General features: G+C 41.4%; 1 protein-coding gene across 3 annotated transcripts in view; it reads right to left on the reverse strand.

The window, feature by feature from the left end:
* The window catches only part of BRF1 (BRF1 general transcription factor IIIB subunit), a 175,553-nt gene that overhangs the window by 31,664 nt on the left and 127,154 nt on the right, over window positions 1-16,735 (reverse strand). For 2 of the 3 annotated variants that reach the window (XM_080593999.1, XM_080593997.1), the window contains exons 13-15: window positions 14,663-14,744; window positions 14,512-14,567; window positions 12,421-12,677 (exon numbers count right to left, since the gene is read on the reverse strand). In XM_080593999.1, coding sequence (XP_080450125.1) covers window positions 12,421-12,677; window positions 14,512-14,567; window positions 14,663-14,744 — 395 coding nt within the window. Of the gene's footprint in view, window positions 1-6,314; window positions 12,284-12,420; window positions 12,678-14,511; window positions 14,568-14,662; window positions 14,745-16,735 lie in introns of those variants that run through there. The other variant, XM_080593998.1, reaches the window with a different exon arrangement.

Below are 16,735 nucleotides of genomic sequence, written 5' to 3' on the forward strand. Positions count from 1 at the left end.
GTTTTAAAATGAAATCAACAGATATTGAGATTGAAAAGCGAGGGAAAGTCATTTAGACAAAACCACATCTGTTACTGAGGCTGGCCTCTCGTAAGCACTCTGCAAAAAGCATCTTACATTTGGACTTCCCCGAGTTGCAAATCCTATCAGCAAATGCTGAACCATAAACTTGAGTTTTCTAGTCTCTGGTCTTCCCAGAAAAGTTAATATAATGCTGTGCTTAATGTTTGTTAGCTACTGACGCTGCAACAAAATAATTCTGCAAGCTCACTCCAGGCCCTGGGTCCCAGAATTTCCTGCTGTTCTGTGATTTAAGACCTGCTTATGTGTTGAGGAACAATTTCAAATTGCAACCTAAAGCTAATAGAAAAATTACAGCTTAGTAATCACTGGATCTTAGAAACATTTCTCTGCCAATTCTCCTGATGAGACAGAAATAAACGTACAAAAACTGCATTTTTAAGACTTTTCTTTTTATATACATTCACACATGTATATATATAACGCATGTGTATCCATATAAAATCCAGCAACTGAAGATTACCATGTGCTGAGAGACAAACTTTCTGTGAGATTTAATCATGTTCCTATTTTCTGCGTTGAACAAAATATGAGTTATCCACTCCTAGAGAAAACACAGGAAGCACCTGAAGATGTCGATTCAACAAAAGCAGCCAGCCTTCGAAACAAGTTCGGGCGAATGACTCAGGGGGCCAGGTTTCCCATCCGTCACGTTGGGAGACGTGCGTTGTTTTTAGCAGGCAGAGGTTCGAGCCTGAACGCCTGCCCGACAGCAGCAGGGCTGCTGCTGAGCTGCTGGTGCCAGCGGGTGAAGGCTCCGCAGCAGGCAGGCTGCTGCCCCGATTAATCACGCCCAGACACAACGGGACCCTTGGAGACAACGGTGTCCACAGCGCCTTCTGATGAGAAGGGCTTTCCTAATCTCTTCGCGTTGGACGGAGAGAGAGGCAGCCAGGGGCTGCAAAGGTCAGCAAGATGAGGTTTATTTTTACAAAGCGGCCACCTCCCAGCCCAGACCTCTCCAGCGAGTAAGTCACTCGCCAGTAACTTACTTTGCATGACACAAAATTCATGCTTTCTTGTGGCTTACACACACCGCACTTTACATGGGACTCACTTCACTCGTTGCAGGAATAAAACAAAACAAACACAGTGGTTTTAAGTCCTTAATTATCCCTTTCTTTTTCTTTTCTTCCCCTCCCTCTGTTTTTTTTTTTAATAGAACAGAATTGAACATTGTCATTTCTTGCTTTTAGAGCTGATGAATCAGTATTCAGGTTTATTTTCATGAAATGTAAGGCACAGTCTATCTGAGCCATAAAACATCAGTGTATGCTGAGCAGTAGCTCATCAAAAGCATTCAGAAGGAAGAAAACTGCAAGGAAATGTCATATACAAATCAAAATTGATAACTACGTTTTGCCTGCATAAAATATTTGTGCAATTCTTGTTATACATTATGCAGTAAAATCAACAATGCTCACAGAGCACCTATACACCATACTACGCTGACCAAAGGAGAGATATCAATACAGCCTTAAATGGATTCTGTAAGGCAACAAATGTGGGCACACTCCCAGCACTGTTCTCGTGAGAAGGCTCATTTGCTTACACTTGATACGTACAGACCTCACATTTTCTTGAGGTGCTAGTATATTATCTGAAGTTAGTTGTGTACTACGCCAAACAACTATTTTTCTTAAGGACACTTTTCTAACCTAGTTAAACCAAATTCTTTCATATCTCCAATTCTTTCCTGGTGAAAAGGAACGGGAATAATTTAAGGAATAACAGGAAAATGAAAAAATGGTTCCACAGATTAAAAGTAGCTTCTGTTACTACAGGAATTTAAGGAAATTTAAGTCATATGTACTCTGAACATTTCCCATGATGAGACTGAAGCTTTTTCAGCAAGTCCTCTCTTACGCTTTAGGAGCACGTTATGTTCTGACTTTTAAAATAAGTTATATAAGAAATGATTGGGCCTTACTGTCAGATTTTATGTTCTAGATTGTCCAAAGGTCAAAATCACATTTAGACTGAACCAGGCTGTAGGAAAAGAAAGCTCATACTTCCCCAAAGCATTTTGGAGATTTGAAGAGGTGCAGCAGAGTCAGTACCATAAATAAACACATCGGCGATAAAGGTAGGGTTTTTTTATGCTGCCACATTACTGGGAGACAATAATGGTCCTAGTCTCCTGAACACTGTTCAAAGAAGGAGGAGGAGGAGGTGGAGGAACAGAAGGAGGGACTCTGGAGGGCACAGCCTGATGCAGGAACGCCCAGAGAAGTCCACAGGAGGCATCCATCAATCTCGCCTACCTGTGGTGTTCCACCAACAGCCTGCACAAAGGAGTTCACCTTTCTTCTACTCTGCTCCAATCCTTTTTTTTTTTTTCTGTAACATTTTAGAAGGCATGAATAAAGCGCAAACATGTTAAAGACGTGCTATATTTGCCTATCATATTTTGAAGCCAATATTGCTCAATAAAGAGTGTTTGCACACAGTTCATTTAGCAGAAAATGGAAAAAGAGCAAGTGTCTAATCCACCATCATCTAACTAGCATACTTAGGCACAGCATTAACCCCTAAAGTGACTTACTAACACACAAATGGGAAAGATCCATCGGCTGCTTCCAAGAGGCGGGCAGCAGGCGATGCTCGCTGGGTATCCTGCCTTTCTGCCTTGCAATAAGCAGTCCTATTTCATAAAACTTCCTGATTTCTGTCATGCTTCTCTACACCTAATCATTTGATTCACTGCTGATTTTAATCTCTGCTATTAATTCATCAGCTGATTGATTGATTAATTGAACTACAGCTTTAACCTGATGATTGTGTTGCTCAACTTCAGCAACAGCAGTTTTACTTAGGATTCCAAATTATTTTGTTTTTGTACTGCTGCATTGATAAAACCCACACCGAAGTACACAACGCCATTTTTCTAGTAAAGCTACCACGCCACCAGCCTAGGCAGGCAAAGATAACCTTACAAAATAAACATGCCAGCCACTTCATTCTGCTTCCTAATTTGTATGCGTTTCCTTCATACTTCAGATCCCCAAACACCCAGATTAAATATATTGATAACTTTTTAAAAGAACATTGCACTGTAAAGTAGCATAGGTTTCTTTCACATTAAATGCTGCATCTAAAACATCTCCGAATAAAGAGACAACAGCCTATTAACATACACCCAATCCTTCCGTCCTGAATGGGACCTCAGAGTGCTCTCAATGTCCAAGGTTCCAGTGCTCCAATTCAGCAAGGTTACACTCAACTTTGAATATCAATACAGATTTCAGATCTGTCACACCATGTCACGCTGCGGGCTATAATAGGCTCATTGTATCCTTTCACTGCCAGCTATCACGGCCCTGTTTGAAAAGAAAGATCTCAAATCATTTACAGTTTTTGACAGCTGCTGAGCCAAGCATGCCTTGAAAAAGCACTCAGGATGAGAGGATCTTGAATGTGCACTTGGGAGACAGGCTGCAGGTCCTTACGTCCACATACGCTGCCCTCTGTACTTTCCCATCCGACCTCTGTAGCTGCATGGGTTTCTTTGCCAGTGTAAAAACATGGGGGGAGAGGAAAATGTTTGCAGAAGTCAGTGGTTTGCTCCCTTACACCTTTCTGGGTCACAGGGAAGGGGTCTGTATGAGAGAAGAGAAGCCGTGCTGTTCTGGAGAGCGTGGGTCAGTCACCTCGGTCGCTGCAAGTGCTAAAGACGGTGATCGGTTCGTTCAGTCTCGCTGTGCTGGGTGGGAGGGAGGGGGAAATGCTGGGCAGGAATTTCTGAGTTAGAAGGAATTGGAAATTAAACAACAGAAGAAGTTAAATTTGCTGCACGTCTCTTCCAAGAACGCATTTAGAAGTCATCTCAATATGTTTCAGCCTATATTTAGTAGCAAATGCAGCAAGGTAAAGCTGAAATCAGTCAGCACACCAGAAACATCACCGGGTAATGGAACAGCACTTACACAAATGACTAAGTTACAGTACACCGGCCAATTTAAAACTAATTATGTAGATTCTGTTAAATATTCTGTGAACAACACAGTACCTCAAGTTTTGCAACAAACTGCCATAACTTTCCAATACTTTACCCAGCTACAGCGAAGGAACAGCAATCACAACCACACAGACTGCCACTTATTCAGTCTGGCAACGTATGCAAACATCAAGAAACAAAATGCTTCTTTGACTGCTCTCCTGGTTTGGGCATTAGCCTTGGTAAGATAACATATGCCTTATCGTACTGAGAACAAGGTAACTTCATGGTTTTGTCCCATTTCCTTCAACATTTAATAAATATCCACTGAAAATTCAACTTCATTTGCAAATCTAAAGCACACCAGCCACATGCTTCCCTCACCTTATATAAAAAAAAAAAAAAAAAAAAAAAGAGCAAATCAACAAGCAGACCCTGCTGGGGTAGGGTCAAGGGAAAAATCAATTCTGAATCCAGCCACTCTTCAGCCATAAAAACAAACAAACAAACAAAAATCAGAAAAATCTACAGACTAACAACTTGAGCATTTCACAGTGCCCAAGACTCTCAGCTGTTAGAGCAGGATGCGCGCCTTTAGGTTCTGACGGTGCACTTTCTATTGTGTACTTTCTATTTCTACAACGTGCACTTTCTATTTCTTTGCTTCTTCCCACTCCCCTCTTCCCCCAGGTCACTTACAACTGGTTTTGATAACGCACTACTAATGTGTGCATACGTATTAAATCTCCCACTACACGTACCAAGACTAATTTGGAAGTAAAAGACCACCGAGCATTTTCTTCTAAAAAACCTGAAAACGAGAATAGAGATAACAAGGAGCTCGCAGTACGAGTGTCACGCAAAATTATCTTCTGGGCTAAAATCACTCCTGTTTGGTCTTAAATGCGAGATGAAATGATTTCAGACGGTCACAAAAGTCTGCTCTGCATTTTCGTGCTGCCCAGCTGACCTCCCCTGGAATCCGACAGGGAGACGATTTTCTCGAGTGGGAGGCGGAAAAGCAAGATCCAATTTATATTAAACAAACAACGAGGCTGCTGTAAAAATACGGACACTTGACCTGGGTCTGGGCCACAAGGTCAGCCAGATCAATGCCTTTTTACTTTTAAATTGAAGGCACTCTAATCATTTTGGGTAAAGGGAACCGAGCGCTGAATTTGGCAGAAGCTTGTTACTGCTGAAACGCTCACACAAGGCTAGAAGTGTCTTCACCCAGTCTTGACGGGTTTATTTTTATATATTTCTCCAAGATTCTCGTAAGACTAAAAAAATGACAGCTCAGGAACACCCCTCTGCAGTGGCAGCAGACCATGTTGCCTTACGCTTACACTAAGCTAACTCCTGACAACATTAAACGTCTGCACCATAAAAGCTGAATGCCATTAATGAATGATGTACAACTGAAGATGCTTTGTAGCATCACTGAGCTTACATTAACTGGTTCACAACGAGAAAGCCTTTTTATGTTACTTCTCCTATCATTAAGTCATTCCAGGGGCTTTTGTCTCCAATTATATCTTACAGAGTGAAAATACAGGCGGGTTTGCTGCATCACTGAAATTTTGGCATTTAAAATTCCAGTACTCAAAAAGAAATGACTCCAAAACTTTTGGGGAATCGATCTTCAAAATAGCCTGTGTAATCAGAACAAACGTCACATTCTGACAAACATTTCCAGCTCCTGGAAAAATGACTTTGGGATTGTTTTTAAAAAATATCTTTCCCCTTCCTTCTGTCCCACCTCAGCGTGAGGAGGAACGAAGCGGAGGGCAGAGGGCCAACCCACTCCACCGATCCCGACTGTGGTGCATGCACAAAAGAAATGCATTTTTCCTTGCGTGTTAATGAAGAGGGAAGGACTGCTGGCTATCTCATTTTAGCACTCACAAATTTTAGCACACACGCTCGTTTGAAGGCGTGTTGGGTCAGATAAGTTTCTGTGCAGCTCTCACCTCTGATTTATCTCTTTGTTACAAAAGGCTCCTTAGCTCGCCCGAAGAGAGCTACCTGCAGCGCTAGCCAGGTTGCAACATTACAGCAGGCTTTACTAGATCACCTCCCCAGACCTACCGTGAGCAAGCAAATAAATGGATGTCAGCTCCCTCCAAGGTCACTGGCGAAGCTCTCCCCCAGCCAGGTACCTTTAATAAGGCAGATGCATGACTCGAAAAGCAGAAGCCTGGAAATGTTGCATTCATTTTTTCTTGGCTTTGTTTTTGGTAAATAAAATGTTAACCGTAATTTGTATGAAGTTGTCCCTCTAAAGTTACAAGACTGAAAAATACTGGCAGGATTTATTTTAAGTGGAGGTACTTATCAAATGTCACCATTTTCCTGTTTAAAATGACTAATCATTTTGATTAACCTTTGATTTAAATGATTATATACCACAGCAAAGCACAAACATACATCAAATTACACTCCACAGAAATTCTCAAAGCAGAGCTCACATAAGAAAACAGTTATGTTGGAGTGGTTGGAGAATTTATTTACCAAGCACAGAAGACTCAAACCGAAAGCTGAAGGCTCCCACGTGTACCTTCATAGCCAGGAACCAGAGCTAGTTCATCCCCCAGCCAACACGGGACTGCTTCGGGAGGAAACACCAAAACGCCGACCGAAAAATAATTAAGCTTAGAGAAGAAACTCCCAGCTAGCAGCTCAGCAAGCACTCCCAGTATCTGCTGTGAGGAATTTTGTCTCAGGGAGCACATTTGTGCTAGTGCATTAGTCACATATGGAAAGAAGGCCTGAAGCGCTGCACAAGACAAGAAATAAAGTTTAATATCTCACTTTGAGTAATACACACGAATTCCGAGCCATGTAATAGACTTCAAAGCAGAGAGGGAAAAACAGCCTATCAAAGGTAAATTAGACAGAGAGCTGAAGGCAATGCTGAGAAAAATAAAAATAAACGGTGGAAAAATTAAAGCATATAAAAACACTCTTAAGATCCCATCTCAAAGGACCAATTTGTAAGGGGAATACATACTGAAGTCAGCACAGAAAAGACTCTCAAAAGCTTCACGTCTGCCAAACATGGGGACTTCTCCCTCTTCAGCAGCTCAGCTCCATCACACAGAGCTCGCCCGGGGGCATCCCTGCAGACCCCATCAGCCTGCCAGACCCCGTTGTGTCTGCTGCAATCCAGGAACCCCGAAGATACCCATTTCCAAATCTCTTAAACCTTTGCTGCAAGGTTATTTTTCCTAATAAAAGAGGTTCTGAAACAACAACTCTCTTCTAGACGCAAGGAATCAAGAGTGCTTTGTAACCATTACGATCACTGGGTCTAACTGGTGTAAAGGACGGGCAGTACCCTAACAGAAATACCGTTTTCGAGGTTTTTCAGACACTCAGGCATCCCTTGGATTACTCAGGCTGAGCTTTGTCTCATGCAGTTTTGGAGTGATCTAAGTAATCTGGAAAAACTGAGCTCACCCTCTTCCCCTCCACAAATACCAGTCCCATAATGTAAAATAAACTACAAGTACCGTACATTTAAAAAAAAAATAAATAGTCTGCTTTGAGTTTATAAAAACAAATCATAAGCCATGGCAAATGCAGACAAGCATCACGGAGATGGAGACTTGCAGCTGGGTTGGGAGCAGCGCGACGGCGCGGCACTCAGCCCCGCACTGCCATGCGCCTGGACAGCAAAACCCAAAATATAGGGCTTGTTGTCAGTAATCCTGGATGTGAGGGCTTCCTCCCTTCTTACTGCCCGGGAAGAAGCCATACAGGTCCTGCTAGGCACCCACAGCATGAGCAGATGTATGGGATGGGGAATTGTGCTCGCTGCCCTCGCCCACCCATGCCGCTGCCGGCACGGGGCGAAATACCCAGTGCAGCGACAAGGCCTGCGACTGCTAATGCTATTTCTCTGATACAACTTTACCAAAAATTAGTAAATCAGGTTTCTGCTCATATTTTACCCTCTGGGGGAATCTGATTTCAATCAGAGCCAAGAAAGTACCAGGCAATGTATGTGCTTAAGTGAGACGCCCAACACGAGGCTGTAGACATCATTACGCGCATCCTCCCTCATCATATAGGGGATATTTCTGGGGTCGTGACACCCATGGGGAAGCCAACAAAAATGTATCTGGAGCAGACACCAATGCATAGCATCCTCGAGGGCCAGGACAAGCTCCCAGTCCTTCCCACGTGCTGCTTGCCCCATCCAGACCTCGGAGCTCAGAACACCCGCGGGGCCCCGCTGCCAGGGGTGAACATTGCCGAGCAAAAGGATGGCCAATAAACAACAGGGAGGCCACGGAGAGAATTCGGAAGTGAAATTCAAAATCTAATCAAATCTGAAATCTCTACCAAGGGCTTCTGTCATATTTTCAGCAAGCCTGATTTGGTTTTCTATTATATATTCATATGCTTCCATTCAGAACAACCTTGTTTCATTACAGTGGATTCAGATGTGCTTTGCAGTCCTGCTTCACTTCTTCCACGGCAAATTCTTCAGGAGATTAACCTGACACATTTATTCCCCCGATAATATATCCTGTCCTCTCTGATATCATTACCGATTTCAAGTACATAGCAATAAACAGGCTGAAAATTTTTAAAAAGTAGTGACGTGAAAGCTTTTTTGGTCCCACTTTTTCTTGCTACAACACATTTCACTTTGCAAATAACGTCGTAAGATTCAGCTCAAGTAAATACAAAGTAAATTATTAAGCTTTTAACCAAAAGCTTGCAGACCTAAACCCCTTCTTTAGAGGACTTGAAGAGCTCCGGTGCATAACACAGCTCAAACTGGAGTTTAGGTTTTAAGTAGCTCAAAGTGGCAACGGCTCTTTCCCAGGAGTTCAACATATTAGTCTTCTGTGACACCTGTTTCATACGCACAGAAGACATTAGTGAAGATAAACTGTGCAACTGGTAATTGAAATTAAAGTCGCAATATCTATTATGGTAACATCCACCGTGCCACGTCTCTACAACAGAGACAATGAAATGGCTTTTCCTTCTAAAGCACCAGTCGTGATATCCCACTGTAACAAAACCCTAACCCCAATGCATTAAGAAATGTAATAAAACACATTTACACAAAGTAAAGTTTCTTAAAATTGCTTGTGTTGTCTTTATCATTTCTACTATGTTGACACATACATTAAGTACAACCCCAGAATAATTCTGGGAAATGCGTCTGAAAAAAAGCGTGTCTTTTTCTAAAAGTCAGAAAGTTGAACAGTAAAGAAAACTGTTCAAAAATCCAGTTCGCTTTTGAAAATATTGATGTATGTAATGTCTACTCATCTAAAAAGGGGAAACTCTGCATGACCCTTGGAATAATTCTTTGAAAGTACTTTCCCAAGAAAATTTCAGAAACTACAAAACAATTCTGTAACTGCTATTTTATGTCATATTACAAAACAACAACAACAAATCAACAGAAATTGCACCATGTCTGGCTGGGGCAACCATTTTTTAAGAGATAATCTGAAGTCCTCTTCCCAGAAATACAAGGGCAGCGTATTTTGTAGTGAGAGGCAATTAGAAAAATGGAGATCAACTTCCCATTCCCAGAGTGCTACACGCTGTGTATGAAGATGATTTCTGAGACACATGCCAAACTAAGCCGCATCATCTGTCCAGACCTAGTGAGGTATGTAAAATCTTGGCTTGCAAGTGGAAAGCAATAAAATCTACATTCCTATTTTATACGTTTACACGAGTACTGCCTTAATCACCAAGAACCAGTATTCCTCTCCTAGCCCATGAAGCTCCCAGTAGCTTGGTACTGGGGCCTTCTAATTGGGATCGGGACTAAAACAGGAGCTCTTTAAAACTGACTATATCTCAAATGAATGAAAGGTCGGGATCAAAGCTTGGTTATGCAAGGTGCTGCTGCAGTCAAATACAGCTTACTAAGTATTTTAGACACAGAGAGATAAACACGTAGGGCTGTAAATCACTCCAAACCAAAACAGTTAGCAAGATTTCCGCAAATGCCTCCCGGATAAAGCTACATTACGTGCCTCATTCATTTTCTAATGAGCAACTTTCAGGGTTTTTATTATTATTAATTGCATATAAATCACCATGATTTTTGTATCACTAGGAAAGCAGTTAGCCATTCACCTCTCAGAGGAACAATGCTGAACAAAGGAAAGGGATGCATGGCATCTAAGAACAATGCAGAACACAGAAATTTATGCATGCCATTTAAAAGGCATGGCATTTAGACTACTAGCAAAAAAATCAGAAGTATGTCATAAATCTTTAATTGTAAGAAATAAAGAACTAATGGTTTGCCAAGTCCTTGATATTATTTAAGCAAGAACGTTGCCTACTTCTGGAGTGCAAAATCTTAACTCACATATCTGCATGTATCCCCAACCTTCTCTGAAGTGCTCTGCTGCAAAATTCATTGTACCTAAGATCTGCTAATCATCATCAGGAAACTCTGTTACGCATCTTAAGGACGTACTTTAGACTCTCAAGAGGAAAAATAAACACATTTTATTAGATGCTTTTGGAAAATACTGATTTGTGTATTTATTTAGAAACCTTTTCAAGTTGCACCACTGTTAAATTAAATATTTATGGCATGATTTTCCGAAGAGTTTAACACCTGTGAAGAGTTTAACGTGCTGGCTTCAACAGGAGCTCCAAGTGCCCAACATTTCGGAAAACTGGGCCTCGTATGGACGAGGCACAGATGTGGCAAAGCAGCTCGAGCGTCAATACTACTGCTACATCCTGAAAAGCAATGGGGACCTCACAAGCCCCTACTTCCCAACGCAGCATTTCATTTCTGACAACTGAATCAGAGCCATGTTTTACTAGAGATGCCAGAAACATGACTCACTAATACCTGTTAAATCCAAATAAAACATATGCGCAATGCTGTTAGTTAATCCTCAATGCATCTTTGCTTTCTGTCACCAGAGGAAAATGTGCGTGCTTGGGTCATTAGGCATGACACGAGGTAGTAACATCCACAGCAGACTAAAACCCTCGGTGAGTAAAGAACTGGAAAGCAAAGCTGATGATATTAAGGGCGAGAAGCTGAATGAGAACGAAGCCATCTTGATAAAACACAGAATGAAGAAGGAGCAGCAGAAAAGAAAAGATGTCTGTTACATTGCAAAAAGTCTGTATGCCGGTGACAGTGAGGCTAGACGTGGTTTTGGCTGAGAAGCCTCATGCTAAAGCCAAAGCCAATGCATTGGCCAAAGCTAATTCAAATCAGGACAAAATAAGGAGTTTGTGTCTAGTCATCTGCGTTTGCTCAGCTTCGGAGGGAAGTCTCCTTACCATCCCTCCCAGCTTCCCATCTGCAGGTATCCTGCGTCCCCTGCTCCTGCATGAAGAGATGGATTCTCACACCTCGAGGCTGTCCTTCTCTCCCAAAAGCTGCTTCATTAGGATGGGAAAATGCACCGCTGAGGCACCACCAGGAACAGCTCTCCCCTAATCTTCGCTTCAGACACCCCCACGTCCCTCCCATGCTCCCTTGCCATCGCACGCCTAACCCCAGCTCTCCTCCGCTCCCTCCATCCCTCCCCTCTGCTTTATCCTCTAAACTACGGCATGAAGACACAGGCCAGCATTTCCAAACTAAATGCTTGAATTTCCTTGTGGTGTAGTGCCTGGAAGCAAAAAATGGTGTCTTTTAAGGAGTAAATAAATATCTAACAGCTAAATAAGAAATGACTATATATAGAGACCATCCAAATGATCATCCAACATGATTTCATGAACTGCAGGCTAATAAAACAGTTGAATATTGCAGATAGGACACATCAATCTCCTTATACACTTTACAGCACACTACAAATCTGCCCAGCAAGTCTGAATATTTTACTCATTAAAATGGTAGCTTTCATCACACTATAAAACATTTGCAAATGCAGACCAGAAAACCGACAAGCGTATTTACTGTAAAGCTTTATATTTGTGTCATCAATTAACAATGAAAGTTTGGAATAAAACTAAAATAAAAGCTAATCAAAACAGCTAGCTGTCAAAACAGATGGGAACTGTATTTTTCAAATCAAGCAAAAAGCCAAAGCTTTCAAACATTTAGTGTCATGTCAGCAGATACAGACAACTCCGAAAGGGAGGACAACAAATGTCAGAGATATGTGAAGAAAAGGTGTCCACGGCCAAAAGATTTGTGTTTATGAATTCCCATTGATTTTTTTTTCTTCTCCAGAATGATTAACTCGCACCAAAACAGACCTCTGATACAGGAGCTATAAATAAGTTTCCACTGTGACACTGCAGGCAAAATAAATAAAAACAGAGCCCCAGCATTATTTTAGCCTCAAACAAATGTTTCAGTACCTACATTGTCTGGCTTAGAAAGATACATAGACAGTCTCACAGACAGAGATAGAAATGAACAATTGCAGTACCTTTTTCCCACACTGTTTACAGGGTTGGCTATATTCCTACTGGCATTAGATTTTCTTCTTGACAGCTTCTTGGTGTCGGTGCTGTCATCAGTGCTGTCATCCTCTTTCTTTGGTGTGTTACTTCCTTTGCTGTTCAGGTCCCTTAGCACATTATAATTAATTTTACTTGAGATTTTCTTCTGTTCTAACATCTTTTCAATTGCCTCTCCTGCTGTGCTGGCTTGAATTGGCTCCCGCTTCTTTGCAGATTTCTTTGGCTTAATTAAAATATAAAATTAGTGATGTAGACACAAACAAAATTGTTGTGCAGCAGAAGGGCGACCTGCAGCTCGGCAGTCCCAGCACAGGTGCTGCAAACTCGGGGACAGGATGGGCTGAGCTTGGGCAGTGCTCGCTGGCCTGCGACCGAGCAGGACTAAGGGCTAAAGGACTTCTCTTTTCTCCAAGAGAGAAGTGTTGGCTTTCATATTTTTGCCAAATGCCCACGCAGTTTATTACAAATTCTTTGCTGCGTATCTGTAATGCTGCCAGAAAAGAAATGTGGGCCATTTCTCACGTGTGAAAAAGATGGAGCGAACTCCTGTTACAGGAGCAGGGACCCTGATAACATCACCCGGCACGTAAATAAAGAAACGCCCCTGTTAAAATCGCCTTCAAAGTTAGAGTCAAGCTGGGTCGCTATTTCTCTAGGCACTGACAAATCTGTATCAAAACTGCAACAGCATTTTATACGAAGCTCGAAAGCCAAATACGAAAATATCCACCCAACTCTTCCTCAAAACTGAAAAAAAAGCCAAGAAAATTAGAAGCAGTTTTCTAAGCGTGGACTGGCATTAATGCTGATGGATAGGAAGCAGGATGCTGCAGAGAGGCAACCTCCCCTCTCGGCCAAAGGCTGCAGGTCCGAGCCTAGCATCAACCCACAGCGCCTGATGCTGCACAGACCCAGACAGAGAAATGACACAAAGAACATTTCTATCCAGGTCTAATGCCTGGGTAGGTAGAAAATAAAGATCCTCTGTTTCTCATTCAGCGTTTTCCTTTTCAAAGGAAGGTTTTAACACCGAGCTCTGCAGGAGATTTATTTTTTAGTGTATAATAGCCCCTCTGTTTACCTACATGGGTCAAGTGCTACCTTGAAATTGGAAAGCACTATATTAATCAAGTTCTACTCTAGCTGTCGGAAACAATACAGAGTTAGAGAAAAACTCCTGTGTTGTCAGAACAAAAAGGTGGGTTGTTTGGGCTACTTTTTGGTGCCAGAGAGTTATACAATTTTGAAAATTGCTGGTAGAATGCCACGTCTCTGTAAGGGTGGGATGAATGAGAAACTCTGAAGCCTAAAACAGTATTTCATTGTCTGGTTTTGTTTTTATTGTTGAAATACCTAGGGGAAGTAGGAAACTCTGTCTTTCACATTAGCCAGAAAAAAGATACAGCATATACACATAAAAAACTAACGTGGATTTTAGTTGCATGTGGAAGATTTGACTTGTCACTTGCTCAATTACACAAAACACTAACGCTGTAAATTGTGAATATATGGCCAATTAGGCATTTTTAAACTGCTAAACATGGAGACAGGACATGCCATTTGTTAACATAGCCGTCACATTCTTTATGAAAGGTCCAACGAAATACTCCTTCAAGTGACTGGAACAAAGACCTGGTCAGTTCTCCATAAAGAAATCATAATTGCATGAGCAAAGAAAGCTACTGAAGTTACAGCAAGTGCAAACAAATTCTCCATGCACATGTTAAAAAAGTCAGGCGTGTCTTAAGAATTGCATTTAAATAAGCAAGCAATTAGGACAGCAATCATAAATGCAAAGAACTAGCTCTGACTTTGCCATGCACAGAATTTTCTTGTAATAGTAATTCAAAATAAAAGTTTGGGCAAGAAAGTGTTTTACTCACCACCTGAAAAATTATAGTTTTGTGTTTCTATAGCATGTAAATATATACTAGGTTTTGCATGTTTAGTGGTGACCCATACCATTATTCCCATACATCCTACAGAGAGCTGATCGACATATGTAATGTATTTTTGAGACATTTTCAAAGAGACACGATTAGCACACAGTTTAATACCTTGTGTTCCTTATAAATCCCAAGTTCTTTCTCTTTTGCTATTCTTGCTTCCTTTTCTGAAAGATGACAAAAGGATAACCAGCATGAAGAATATACAGACTGTATTTCAGCAACACTAGCCAAAAGGAGAATTTCAGTCCTATATACTTACCTTTTTGTTCCTTCAAATAATCTGCATTTTCTTTCATCCACAGCTCTGCTTTTATCTGAGCTTCTGTTTCGTTAAGTATATACTAAAAGACAAAACAAGTTCATCTGCTTTCAGAAATCAACGTGAAAACCACAGACCAAAACTGAATTGAAAAACCACTAACAAGGTCAATTTGCGTTTTGTTTTAAAACAAATTATTAAAAGAAAATAAGACCAAGATGCCACAATTAGAAGAGAGCGTTTCTAGAAACTTCTAAAGCTGGCAAAAACTATGACCTGTTTTCAAAATACAGTGCTGGGTTTCCAAACTATGGTGGGGTGACAATCACACAGGACTCATCGTGATCCGTAACAAACCTAAAATGATCATTTTAATGAACTTTTTCAGATGATATGAGAGAGTACCACGACAACATGGCAGTCTGCAAGTTATTCTGTAAGGTGATGGTGGTCTTAAATTTTAAACAGTAAGGGAGCTACTGACCTCCACTACCAAAAGAGAAAGACATGTCTTCTTGGTAGGTTTCTGGGAAGGTTTAGGCACAGTTACTAAGATTATTAGTTCAATGGCCACTCTGTGTGAAGGAAACCAGCCTAGATTGATGGAGTTTTAGTCCTCTACATTTTAGAGAGCTTGATTCAGAACCCGCATCTAAACTTCCTTCAGTTAAACCTAATTAATCACAGTAATATTATTAGTAAGCGTGGAGCTGTAAAACACACCTAGAACTATTCACATAAGTTACCTAAATAAAGAGGTGGGTAGGTAGGTAGGTAGGTAGGTAGGTAGGTAGCAAGCAGGCTTGCAGGTTGCTAGATAGATCTCCCCTTCATTTACTCAGCTATAAAAGTAAGCCCAGTATTTAGCACAACTGTCTACAAAGAGAAGGTTCTCTATGGCTGGTGCTGTTTGGCGGTGAAGAACTTCTGCAGAAGGGAGGAGACAAACCAGATCATCCTTCATGAACGTGACACTTTATTTTTAAGCAGTGGACCCAGCAATAATAGAACAATGTTTAAGTGCTAGAAAAACAATTTGCGATTTCTCCATCTTACAGGTTTTACTATTCCAGATTTTCTCCAAAGTACAATGCACACATCAGGATTTCATGAGAAAAATAACTCCATTCAAATGAAACTAATGCAGGGAGGAGTCCTTCTTTGGAGGGCAAACGGGGCGAGCAAAGAGCTGCACAAGTGCTGGTTTATCAGACCAATATTTCACTGTTTCATCTGTTTCTATTAAAGGTGGGTCATAACAGTAAAACTCTCTTCCTCATAGCTCAGTTATTCATCCTTCTTATGCTTTTAGAGAGTTCATAATCTTGGGCTTACAATATTACAGTCTATTGCCATGGAAATGAACATGAGGTCATAAAAGCAGAGTTATGACCTCACTACAGTCTAGAAGGTGGAGAAAATGGGCTTTTGCTTTCCCCGCTTTTGTTTAAAGGATGGATCTGCTATACTGAATCCCTTCAGCATCAGGCCTGTGAGGTCCCCATGCCCCCATCCCATGTCTCCTCCATTTCCAGAACGCTTTTCCTACCGCCCAGCCTGGCAAACTCCGCTCCACTGCTGACCTCAAGCTGAGCGCTTTGCCTACTCCTCTGTCCATCACCAAGAATATTCTGCAGATCAAGCTCAATTTTCAGCAACCTTTATGCAACCCCGCTGTTTTCAGTGACTTTGTACCCTAAAAGGAGTTTTTAGCATCTTGCATTATCTGTTCAAATTACACTTTTCACTTTAAACTCTCATGGTGGCTGGAGAGGGCATCAGACTAAAAATCAAGGAGATCTGGGCTCTGTTGCATGCCCACGTGTTGACCGGCTGTGTGGCCTTCAACAAGCCATTTTCCACAGCTGCCTGTCTTTTATATTCAGGCTATATGGCAAAGGGTATCTTGCACTGCCGCACAAATAATAATAAATCAAGAAAATGTTACAGAAATCTTTGAAAGAACACAGAAGCTGTACGTGCTGCTTTTACAGTTTGGTTTCCATGGCAGCTTCACAAGCTGAATATACTGTAATTAAATAATGAATTTAGAGATCCAAAGAACTTTTAAAA

This window comes from Anser brachyrhynchus (assembly GCF_964034855.1).
Source record: "Anser brachyrhynchus genome assembly, chromosome: 5".
Taxonomy (NCBI): Eukaryota; Metazoa; Chordata; class Aves; order Anseriformes; family Anatidae; genus Anser; species Anser brachyrhynchus.